Source organism: Ovis aries, chromosome 9 (genome assembly GCF_016772045.2).
Source record: "Ovis aries strain OAR_USU_Benz2616 breed Rambouillet chromosome 9, ARS-UI_Ramb_v3.0, whole genome shotgun sequence".
Taxonomy (NCBI): Eukaryota; Metazoa; Chordata; class Mammalia; order Artiodactyla; family Bovidae; genus Ovis; species Ovis aries.
The window spans coordinates 90,390,945-90,403,622 of NC_056062.1; the positions used below are offsets into that span (position 1 = coordinate 90,390,945).

At 43.6% G+C, this 12,678-nt stretch overlaps 1 protein-coding gene across 2 annotated transcripts in view; it reads right to left on the reverse strand.

Annotated features, from left to right (window-relative positions):
• Positions 1–5,798, reverse strand: part of E2F5 (E2F transcription factor 5) — a 33,132-nt gene extending 27,334 nt beyond the window's left edge. For both annotated transcript variants that reach the window (XM_060393530.1, XM_060393529.1), the window contains exon 1: positions 5,450–5,798. In XM_060393530.1, the coding sequence (XP_060249513.1) occupies positions 5,450–5,587 (138 nt within the window). In that variant the 5' untranslated portion in view covers positions 5,588–5,798. The remainder of the gene's footprint in view (positions 1–5,449) is intronic.
• Positions 5,799–12,678: the final 6,880 nt, after the last annotated feature.

Here is a 12,678-nt window from a genome sequence, read left to right on the forward strand (position 1 = left end):
TTGACAACAACTCTAAATTGAGGCTCTCAAAATTTATGTTTACAATTTGAGAAAATAAAAGTTACCACCGCAGCTATAAAAAGGTGTAACAAATTGGGGAAAGTGTCTAGCCTGCATGTGCGGACTCAACCTGCAGGCTTTGGGACTTTAGTTTTCTTACTTCTGGTATCTGTGTCCTGGTAGTTAAGGCTGGTCTAGAGGCTTGTGCTTATTTAACTTGTACACAGAGTACATCATGAGAAACGCTGAGCTGGAAGAAGGACAAGCTGGAATCAATTGCCGGGAGAAATATCAATAACCTCAGATATGTAGGTGACACCACACTTACAGGCAGAAAGTGAAGAATTAAAGAGCCTCTTGATGCAAGTGAAAGAGAGGAGTGAAAAAGTTGGCTTAAAGCTCAACATTCAGAAAACTAAGATCATGGCATCTGGTCCCATCACTTCATGGCAAATAGATGGGGAAACAGTGTCAGACTTTATTTTGGGGGCTCCAAAATCACTGCTATGGTTTTTCCAGTGGTCATGTATGGATGTGAGAGTTGGACTGTGAAGAAAGCTGAGCACTATAGAATTGATGCTTTTGAACTGTGGTGTTGGAGAAGACTCTAGAGAGCCCCTTGGACTGCAAGGAGACCCAACCAGTCCATTCTGAAGATCAGCCCTGGGTGTTCTTTGGAAGGATGCTAAAGCTGAAATTCCAGTACTTTGGCCACCTCATGCAAACAGCTGACTCAGTGAAAAAGACTCTGATGCTGGGAGGGATTGGGGGCAGGAGGAGAAGGGGACGACAGAGGATGAGATGGCTGGATGGTATCACTGACTAGATGGATGTGAGTCTGAGTGAACTCTGGGAGTTGGTGATGGACAGGGAGGCATGGTGTGCTGCGATTCCTAGGGTCACAAAGAGTCAGACATGACTGAGCGACTGAACTGAACTGAACTGAAAATCACTGCAGATGGTGACTGCAGCCATGAAATTAAAAGATGCTTACTCCTTGGAAGGAAAGTTATGACCAACCTAGATAGCATATTCAAAAGCAGAGACGTTACTTTGCCAACAAAGGTCCGTCTAGTCAAGGCTATGGTTTTCCAGTAGTCATGTATGGATGTGAGAGTTGGACTGTGAAGAAGGCTGAGCGCCAAAGAGTTGATGCTTTTGAACTGTGGTGTTGGAGAAGACTCTTGAGAGTCCCTTGGACTGCAAGGAGATCCAACCAGTCCATTCTGAAGGAGATCAGCCCTGGGTGTTCTTTTGGAAGGACTGATGCTAAAGCTGAAACTCGAATACTATGGCTACCTCATGCCAAGAGTTGACTCACTGGAAAAGACTCTGATGCTGGGAGGGATTGGGGGCAGGAGGAGAAGGGGACGATAGAGGATAAGATGGCTGGATGGCATCACCGACTTCATGGACATGAGTTTTGGTAAACTCCAGAAGTTGGTGATAGACAGGGAGGCCTGGCGTGCTGTGATTCATGGGGTCGCAAAGAGTCAGACATGACTGAGCGACTGAACTGAACTGAAGGTATTAAAGGTTCATCTATGCATGTGTCAGAAATCTCTTCCTTTTTAAGGTCACATAACCTTCCATTATATGTATATATTAGCACATTTTGCTTATCTAATTCATTTGTGGATGGGTTGTGTCCACGTTTAGGCTATTGTGAATTATGCTGCTATGAATATAGTATATAGGTATATGTTCAAGACACTGTTTTCAATTATTTGGGGTATATACTCACAAGTTAAATTGTCCTGTGAAGATTTAAGCACATACTAAAGTTCTGGCTGTTCCATCTAAATCTCTCTCCCTAGGATAATCCTTGCTTTATTCTCTAACATCACATCTTTGCTCAGTGTCACAAACTGAGGCCTTAGATTAAATCATGTGTTTCTTGCAGGATGTGTATTAATCAGCTAATCATAAATGGCTGTGAGTCAAGGACCTGTGAGATAAGAAACACCATAAATATTTTATCATATGAATCCAGGTATGATTCAGGCAACTGATAACTTTAACATTATAATAAAAAAGATAAGCAATCAAGCATACTTTAAAAACTTGAATATGGCATCAAAATGGCAAATATGAAAACCTAGTTATAATAGGAATTTTTACAACAACATATAGACAGTCATAACTATCTTAACTTACTTAAATTCTTAGTTCTAGACAAATAGGACTAGTTTAATTTATGATATATTATAGAATTTGCCATCAATATCTTCATTTTCAATGCAGGAGATTAATCCTTTCTCTTCTATCATGAGTAGAAGTATAACAAAAATAATCACGTATTTTTCTTTAAAGAAAGATTCCATGCCCTTACACAGATGAAAAACGTAAATAAGAAATTAACTTTTTTAGGAGTACTGAAAGGCCATATAGCCTAGAAAATAAGAAAAAAATGGTCTAGTTTCAAGTCACAGCTGTCACTCTCTACTGTGTGACATTAGGCAAGTTACTTAACCTACCAGCTTTCTCATCTGTGAAGTGGGGATGATTAGCCCAAATTTAAAGTTAGGAGGATAACAGGAGTTAGCATGTGTAAAATGCCTGGCATGTACTAAACTTGCAATAAATGCCAACTACTAACAGCATAAATTGACAAACTGCATAAATGGAGAGGCCCATGATGTAATTTGTCATCTCACTGGAATAAACAGAGTAACTACCCCACTCCCACTGTTGTAAATGAGGCTATGCGGTGGGGGTGTAGGAGGAAGATACTGAATAAAAATATCTTAAACTACTTCAAAGGTGTTTCCATTCCTTCCTTATGGTTAAATTATACTAGATTATCTTTATTAGAATGTGTTTGCTTTGTTAAGCTATGTCCTCAATTAGTTAAATTACTAAGAAGAAAGTTATCACTAAGATACAGCATTATGTTCTTATTTTTCAGTAGTACATGTCCTAAGTTAGGAAAAAAATAGCATGTACCTGGTGTGGATATTTTATGGATATCTAAGACACTTGGTTAAATACACATGCAAGTAAAAATTAATATTTTTTATATTCATGATAGTCACAGAAATCTTTCATTAATTGCTCTTAAAAAATATCAAGTGTATAAGGTTGAAATAAACCACCTCCGAGTAAGAATGTAAGAAATACACCACTCCCAACTAAGAATATAAAATGATTTTATAATTAATTTCAAATTAGAGAAACTTATCAGAGTTAATCCATCTTCAACATGTATCATCAAAAGTCGTTATGATCTTTTACAATGGTGCACAGTAAAAAACATCTTTGGAAAGATTTCAGTATATGATTTTTTTAATATAAGATTTTACACATATATAAGCAAAAGTGAATAAGTGAAATTTACAAACATATTCATACATATGTAAAAAAGATTACTGGTTTTTCAAACTGCTCTCTACAAGTAAAAAGTCATTAATATAATGAGACCTACTGTTACTGCAGAAACCTTTGAACTTTTAGGAAAGTTTCAGGATGAATGAAACAAAGTTGTTATGAAATATTAAAACTCCACTTCCCGCTCACTGCCTTTTTGACTTCTGGACAGCAAAATATGACCACAGATGAAACAGGAAGAACACAAAGAATTGAGAGAAAAGCAAGGGCAAAGTTCCATCCTATTCCAAGGCAAGTTGTAGAAGCCCTCACAGTCAGCCCTTTAGAGCTCAGTTTCATCTGGAAAACCCCAAATTCTCCTGATTCCGCTCTGAAGTCACAGGCTACAACTGAATTTCTAGATCCTGAATAGCAGTTTGCAAGCTGTGTTGTGTAACATCCCTGGCTTTCATCGATGACCTCACGACTTACTGTGACATTCTTTAAAGAGAATCCAATTTAGTTCATAACTATTATATATGCTGTAAACCACTTTTAGGGAGGGAGAGAAGTATGGAAGAAAGAGCTGGGGGTAGGGGACAGGGAAGAAAAGGACCAGAATCTCCAAAAGGTGTAGGAAAATTCTAGAAATAACACTTCCAAATAAAAAAGACTAGAAATCACTTCCAAAAATGCAAAATTTGTGCATTACGCCTTGTTTGTATAAAGTAGAACAATTCAGATAACTCAACAATCACTTACTGAACACCTACTACACCAAGGAGATGGAGAGAACATTCCAAAACACACCTCACCTCTCAGGGCAACCTGAGAGGAGGGCTCCTAGCAGGGGCCATCAAGTTGGCCTCTTTTTTTTGAGTTTCAGGTCAGGGAGAACTAGAAGACCCTCTCTGCTCAGACGCTGCAGCCTCCTTTCAGCACAGTCTTGATAACTGCAGCCTTTAAGGGAGGTAAGGTTGTCCCAGCACTCCCTTAGGGGCTAGGCCCAATCTCCCGTGTCAGACCAGATTCAGGGGTAATGACTAGGAAAGGCCTGCGATGCTTACTGACTCATTAAATTTTCCTTTGTTCTTAAAGCTTTAGTTCTTAAACTGGGTGTGCTGGCTGAATTGTAATTCAAGTGATCACATTCTCTTGCTCCTCAGCGGTGTGGAATCCTTCCAAATCCGGCCTGGAACGGTTAAGTCACTTTGTTTAACAGAACAGCTTTTGATGCATGTTGTTGTTTGAAAATTCTGAAACTGTAGTAACAGACCAAGCACACGGTCTCGGGAAACCGTGATGGAGAGTTTACGCGGCGCTTCCATCTCTTTTGGTGGAAGTTATAAAACATCCCCTCGTCGTGTGATGGCAAGTCTCACTTTTATACATGTGTATGAGACACCATATTAAGTCGCAAATCAAACATACCCTAGTCATCAGGGTTATGAAAAGAAGTGTAAGAGCCAGAGGTGTTTTTATTTACTATTATTATTTTAAGAGGAGGACTGAAGAGTTCACTTCGTTTTTGTTTCATCCAGAAGAGGTGGCAAACTCGGGTTTTGTTTGCTTGCTTCAGATACCAAATTAACTCACAAATCAAACATACCTCTCAGTCATCAGGATTGTGAAAAGTGTGAAAGAGGAGTTTTTATTTACTATTATTAAGAGGAGGACTGAAGAGTTGACTTTTTTGTTTCATTCAGAAGAGGCGGCAAACACCGGTTTCGCTTGCTTGCTTCAGATACCAAATTAACTCACAAATCAAACATCCCTCTTAGTCACCAGGATTGTGACAATAAGTTTAAGAGGGAAAGGCGCTTTTATTTACTATTCTTATTTTAAGAGGAGGACTGTAGAGTTCACGTTTTGTTTGTTTCATCCAGAAGAGGTGGCAAACTCGGGTTTTGCCTGCTTGCGTGTTTTCAATAACCGACAGACGCCCTCACAGGAATCGCCTACAATAGCCGCCAGTCCGCACCAGCGGAGACCCCCAGGGCGCCCCGGCTCAGGCCCCGCGCGCTGAGGGGAACGCCACGCGGGCGCCGCGGCTCTTTGTCGGCGGCGCGGCCCCTGCTCACGCCCCGCGCCCCTCACCCAGCGGCCCGCCCTTCCTCCTCCTGAGACCGCGGCCCGCGCTCACCGCCTTGAGGTCCAGCACGCCGTCCTTGGCCTCCTGCAGCAGCGACACGAATTTGGCGGTGAGCAGCCCCAGGCTCTTCTCGTGCCGGCTGCTGCCGGCCCCGGGCGGCGCGCAGCTCGCGGGCTCGGCCGCCGCCATCGCGTCCCCGCGCTCCGCCACCTGCAGGGCCGGACCCGCGGCGGCCGCGGCCGTCGCCGCCCGCCGAGGGCGGCACGAGGGGTCGCGGGCTCCTGCCAGCTACAGGTGCGCGGCGCCCACCCACCTGAGGCCTCCACCCCTTCCCTCCCCTCCCCAAGCCCTGGGCCGTGAAGAGGGGGCTGCGACCGGGGGCGGGGTGCGAGCGCGAGCCGGCGCGCCGGGGGCGGGGCCCGTCTTTAAATGGCCGGAAGTGACGCACGGCGCGCTGGCGCTGGGAAACGCGCTTCGCTGAAGGCGGGAGGGGAGGGCTGGGCGGGGCGGGGCGAGACGATAGGGGCGATAAGGGACGAGGCGGGAGGGTGGGCGGGGCAAGAAGGGGGCAGAGCGGGAGGGGCGGGGCGGGAGGTGGGTTCCGCGACTGGGAAAAGGGGCTTCAGTCCAGTTCAGTTCAGTGGCTCAGTCGTGTCCGCCTCTTTGCGACCCCCATGGACTGCAGCACGCCAACTCCTGTCCATCACAAACTCCCGGAGTTTACTCAAACTCATGTCCATTGAGTGGGTGATGACATCCAACCATCTCATCCTCTGCCGTCCCCGTCTCCTCCCGCCCTCAATCTTTCCCAGCATCAGGGTCTTTTCAAATGAGTCAGCTCTTCGCATCAGGTGGCCAAAGTATTGGAGTTTCAGCTTCAGCATCAGTCCTTCCAATGAACACGCAGGACTGATCTCCTTTAGGATGGACTAGTTGGATCTCCTTGCAGTCCAAGGGACTCTCAAGAGTCTTCTCCAACACCACGTTTCAAAAGCATCAATTCTTCCGCTCTCAGCTTTCTTTATAGTCCAGCTTTCTGTTTAGCATCAGTGATTTCCAATACCCTGTCTTCCAGGTTGCTGATCCATTCCTCTGTATTATTGAGTCTACTGTTGATTTCTTCAAGCGTATTTTTCATTTCAGTTACTGTATTCATCTTTGTTATCTGTATTTTCTAACTCTGCTGTTAAATACTTCCAGTTCTGCACTAAAGAATTCCATTCTTTACCAAGTTCTTTTATCATCTTTAAAAATCATTCATCCTGAATTCTTTCCAGGTAGATTGCCTATCTCCACTTCTTTTTCTGGAGTTTTATCTTGTTCCTTCATTTGCAACGTGTTCCTCTGTCACTTTATTTTGCTTGACTAGATGTGTTATTGCTGTGTATTTGGTAGGTTGCTTATATTTCCCAGCAGTAGCTTTTTGTAGGAGACACAGCCATGAGTCCCAGCAGTCTTCTCCCCTCTTGTCGCTCTAGGGGTACCTCGATGTGGGCTGCTAGGGTCCTTTTGTTGTGGCAGGCTGACTACTGTGGGCAGTCTGGTAGGCTTGATTAGTCCCTGGTCCAGCTGGTGGCCAGGCCCTGCCTTGTGTGGAGGCTGCTGACCATTGGTTGTTGAGACCAGGTCATGAGGTAGCTGGCTAAAGAAGCTCAGAGGACTAATACTCACTCACCAGTGCAGTGGGCTGGATCAGTTTCCAGGAGATCCCAGGGTTGCTTCCTGCCCACCGGTGGGTGAACTTGGGGCTAGTGCTAACCTTTTCGCAGGCATAACCACATCCTGAGGCCCACTTGCAGGAGTCCCAGAACTGATGTTGGATAGCATTGGTTCCTGACACCCCTCTCATATTCTGTAGCTTGGGTGGGCCTGCCGGTGGGTGAGGCCAAGGCCCACCCATCCCTGGGCTCGTGCTGGACCGCTAGTGGGTGGGCTGGGTTCATAGACTGTGGGGGTTCAGTTATCCTGGGGTTAGGATTAGCCCTCTGGCCTCTGAGGATGGTTCCAAGGCTAGAACAGGCTCACTGGTGGGCAGGGCCGGGTGCCTGCCCGCTAGTATTGGTGACTGTAGGCTGGTGAGTAGGGGCAGGGTTGGGTCCTGAGGCTTATGAGCTGAGGGAAGATTCCACATGGGCACGTGCCAGCGCCAGTGTCCATGAGGTAGAAAGGAACTCCCTAGAATGGCTTCTGCCAGCGTCTAAGTCCCTAGGGCGAGCTCCAGTTGCCTGCTTCCTCTCCAGGAAACTCTCCCAAGATCCCCATGTAGGTCTGACCCAGGCTCCTTTCAAACCACTGCTTCTGCACTGGGTCCCAAGTATATGAGAGTTTGTGCACACCCTCTACCAGCGTAGTTTTTTATGTTTCTCTACGTTGGAGACTGTCCCTCCTGGCCCTCCTGTGTGACCCGAGTGTCCTCTCCTCCTGTCACCCAAAGGCTAGGGTCCAGCTGGTCCCAGGAAAGAGTCTGGCCTGCATGCGCAGACTCAGCCTGCAGGCTTTGGGACTTTAGTTTTCTTACTTCTGGTATCTGTGTCCTGGTAGTTAAGGCTGGTCTAGAGGCTTGTGCTTATTTAACTTGTATGCAGAGTACATCATGAGAAATGCTGGGCTGGATGAAGCACAAGCTGGAATCAAGATTGCTGGGAGAAATATCAGTAACCTCGGATATGTAGATGACACCACACTTTTATGATGGCAGAAAGTGAAGAACTAAAGAGCCTCTTGATGAAAGTGAAAGAGGAGAATGAAAAAGTTGGCTTAAAGCTCAACATTCAGAAAACTAAGATCATGGCACCTGGTCCCATCACTTCATGGCAAACAGTAGAAACAGTGACAGACTTGATTATTTTGGGCTCCAAAATCACTGCCAATGGTGACTGCAGCCATGAAATTAAAAGACGCTTGCTCCTTGGAAGAAAAGTTATGACCAACTGAGACAGCATATTAAAAAGCAGAGACATACTTTACCAAAAGTCTGTGTAGTCAGTGCTATGGTTTCTCCAGTAGTCATGTATGGATGTGAGTGTTGGACTATAAAGAAAGCTGGATGCTGAAGAATTGATGCTTTTGAACTGTGGTGTTGGAGAAGAATCTCAAAAGAATCCCTTGGACTGCAAGGAGATCCAACCGGTCCATCCTAAAGGAGATCAGTCCTGAGTGTTCATTGGAAGGACTGATGTTGAAGCTGAAACTCCAATACTTTGGCCACTTGATACAGAGAACTGACTCATTGAAAAAGACCCTGATGCTGGGAAAGACTGAGGGCAAGAAGAGAAGGGGACGACAGAGGATGAGATGGTTGGATGGCATCACCGACTCAATGGACGTGAGTTTGAGTAAACTCTGGGAGTTGGTGATGGACAGGGAGGCCTGGAGTGCTGCGGTTCATGGGGTCACAAAGATTTGGACACGATTGAGTGACTGAACTGACTGAGAGGCTTGTGCAGGCTTCTAGGCAGGAGGGGCTGGTACCTACGCCTCAGGGGTGGGGCTGGGTCTTGGTTCCATGGTGGGCAGGACCACGGTGGCTGTGGGCTCAGAAAGTCTTGAGGAGCCTGTCTGCTGACCAGTGGGGCTGTGTTGTTTGGCCTGAGGCATTCCATCACTAGTCTAGAGGCTGTTGGGTGGAGCCAAGTCTAATGATCCAAGCAAGATGTCTGCCTCCAGTGAATTCACATAGATGAGCACTCCCCTGTATCTCTGCCATCACTGTTTATGTCCCCAGGGCCAAGCAGAGCTACCCCTTGCCTCCTTAAGAAACCCACCAAGACCAGCAGGTAGGCCTAGTCTTGGCACTTATCAAATTACTGCTTTCTCTGTTGGTTCTGGTACATATGAGATTTTGTGTGTGCCCTTTAAGAATGAAGTATCTATTTCCCCCCAACCCTGTGAAGCTTCTGCAGTCAAGCCTCACTGGTCCTCAAAGCTGAATGCTCTGGAGGTTTCTCTTCCCAGTGCTAGACTCCCAGTCTGGCGGCCCTGATGCGGGAGGGGCTCAGAGCTCCCCCTCCTGTGGGAAAACCTCTGTAATACAATTATTCTCTAGTTTGTGGGTGGCCCACCTTGTGGGTATGAGATTTTATTATATCATGGGTCTGCCTCTCTTGCCAGTCTCATTTGGTTCTTTCCTTGTCTTTAGTTGTAGAGGATATTTTCTGGTAGGTTTTGGTCTTTGAAAATGATGGTTATTCTGCAGATTGTTGTGATTCTGGGGTGCTCCTGAGAGGAGGTGAGCTTAGGTTCCCTCACCTCTACCACCTTGACTGCTTTTCTCCTGTAGTTTTCTAGTTTTTAAAGAGGAAGTGTGACTTTTCCAGCTTTTCCTTTTTGAAGATTGTTTTGGCCTAGATTCCTTGAATTTCTATATGAATTTTAGAGACATGTTGTCAGCTTATGCAAATAAGCTAGTTAGCTGAGATTTTGGTGGGGATTGTATTTAATCTGTAGATGAATTTGGGGGAGAATTACCATTTTGTCAATATTGTCTTCTATTCCATGAATATTTGTCTTTTAATGTTTTGTAGTTTTCAGAGTATGAGATTTGAACGTTTGTTAAATAAAAACCTAAGAATTTTATGTTTAAAATTTATTGTCAATGGAATTAAAAAAAAATTAAACCAATTTAGGTATGATTGACATGTAAAAGCTGTACATATTTATTCTACACAATTTTATGAGAATAAGTATACACATATGAAATTATGACCATCATAAGGAAGTAAACATATTCATTAGCTTCCAAAGTTTCCTCCCACTCTTATTGTTATTTCCATGTATTCATTCTTGATTCTAATAATTTAAGCCTTTTTCCCTTAATTAATCTACCTCAAGATTTGTCAATTTTTCAAAGTTAAAAATTTAGGTGCGTTTTTTCTTGCATTAATTTTTGCTCTAATTTTTCTTTGTCTGCTTTGGCTGTAGTTTCCTCCTTTTCAGCATCTCATACATGGAGGGCTTCCCTGGTGGTTCAGATGGTAAGGAATCTGCCTGCAATGCAGGAGACACAGGTTCCATCCCAGGGTTGGGAAGATCCTCTGGAGAAGGGAAAGGCTACCCACTCCAGAATTCTTGCCTGGAGAATTCTATGGACAGAGGAGCCTGCTGGGCTATCGTACATGGGATTGCAGAGTCGGCCACAACGGAGTGACTAACACTATAGGTGGAAGGTTAGGATGTTGATTTCAAATATTTTTCATATAGTTGCTTGCAGACAAAAATTTCCTTCTAATTACTTTAGCTACATCTCGTATTTTCTATTTCCATTCGCCTCAAAGAATTTTTCTAATTTCATGATTTATTCTTTGATCCAGTAGTGTTCCACACTGTAAATTTCCCAAATTTGTTATTCTTTTCTAATTTCAGTTCATTGTGTTCAGAGAGCATCAGTTCAGTCGCTCAGTCATGTCCAACTCTTTGTGACCCCATGGACTGCAGGATGCCAGGCCTCCCTGTCCATCACCAACTCCTGGAGTCCACCCAAACCCATGTCCATCAAGTTAGTGATGTCATCTGACCAGCTTATCCTCTGTCGTCCCCTTCTCCTCCTGCCATCAATCTTTCCTAGCATCAGGGTCTTTTCAAATGAGTCAGCTCTTCATATCAGGTGGCCAAAGTATTACTTTGTGTGATTTCAATAATTCCAAATCCACTGAGGCTTACTTTTTGATCTTGCGTCTCATCTGTACTGCAGAAGGCTCCAGGTGCACTTCGGAAGGATGTGAAGATTCTGTTCTTAAAGTGTTCTACGGTTGCCTGTTAGGCCTAGTAGGTTTAGTATTGTTGAAGTCTTCCATTTTCTTGCTGATCTGCTTCACTTTCCGTTGTTGGAAGTGGTGTTTTCTTACTGTTTCTTTGACTGTACCAGGTCTCTGTTGCTGAGCGTGGGGTCTCAGTTGCAGGGAGCAGGGTCTACTCCCCAGTCACAGTGCATGGGCTTCTCACTGGGGTGGCTTCTCTTGTTGCAGACCTTGGGCTGAACGTGCACAGGCTTAACAGCTGCAGTGCTTGGGCTGAAGTAGCTGTGGTTCACCAGCTCGAGCACAGGCTTGTAACTCTGGTGCATGGGCTTAGGTAATCTATGGCACATGGGATCTACCTGGTCCAGGGATCAAACCTGTGTTCCCTGCATTGGCAGGTTGATTCTTTACCACTGAATCACCAGGGAGGATCTGTGTTCCTATTGAATAATCTCATCCCCCACCCCATTCCCACCTTCAAGTCTGTCAGTTTTTCCTCATGAATTTGGGGACTATGTTGTTAGGTGTATCCATGTCTATACTTATTCCTGATGAATTGACATTGTTTCATCTCTTTTCTTCTAGTACAACTTTTTAGTCTCTTTTGTCTGATATTAGTCACTCCATCTTCCTTATGGTCACTGTTTTCTATCCTTTTACTGCTATTTCCAACCTATTTGCATATTTGAAAGTGTTATGTAGTTAGATTTTGTTTTCTTACCCATTCTTTTGATTGGATCATTTAATCCAGTCACACTTAACGTAATTATTGATACAAATTATGCAAATTTTAAAATTTATCTATGCCATTTTACTGTTTTCTATCTTGTTTACCGCATTTAAAAATTACTTAATACTTTTATTGCTTTTTCCTACTTTTGTATTACACAAATATTTTCTAGTGTAACGTTTTAATTTACTTTGACTATTTTTTGGTTATATGAGTTACATCCTTAATGACTTCACAAATTTACATATACAACAGATTTATACTAACCCAATTTCAGTGAAATGTAGAAATGTTTCTATTTAGTTCTATTTTCTTCCTCTTTTTGTTATGAAACTGTTTGGTTGTTTTATATAAAGTAGGACAGCAAATATATATTCATAGTTAAATTAATTTTCATATTTATAACTCACTATTGTCACTTGTTCCTATGGGTTTCAAGTTACTATCTCCTATTTCCTTACTTCCCAATACAGCTTTGCTTCCATCCACCTTTGTGCTGATATGGAGAAATGTTACATTTTGTTTTACTCCCAATAATATAATTATATACATTTTGTATTTTTTGATTCTTTAATCAGTTAAGGGATGAAGGGAAAATATGTATTTATATTTTTTAATAATTCTATATTTCACTTTATGAGTATTTCTTCTTCTCATGTTTATTCAAATTACTCTCTAGGGTCACATTCTTAAAGGATTTGAAGTAAGAACTTCCTTCAGCCTTTTTTGTTAAGGTGGGTCTGGTAGGAACGTATTTCCCAGCTGTTACCTGAGAATGACTTTATTTCGGCTTCATTTAAGAGACAGTTTTGCTG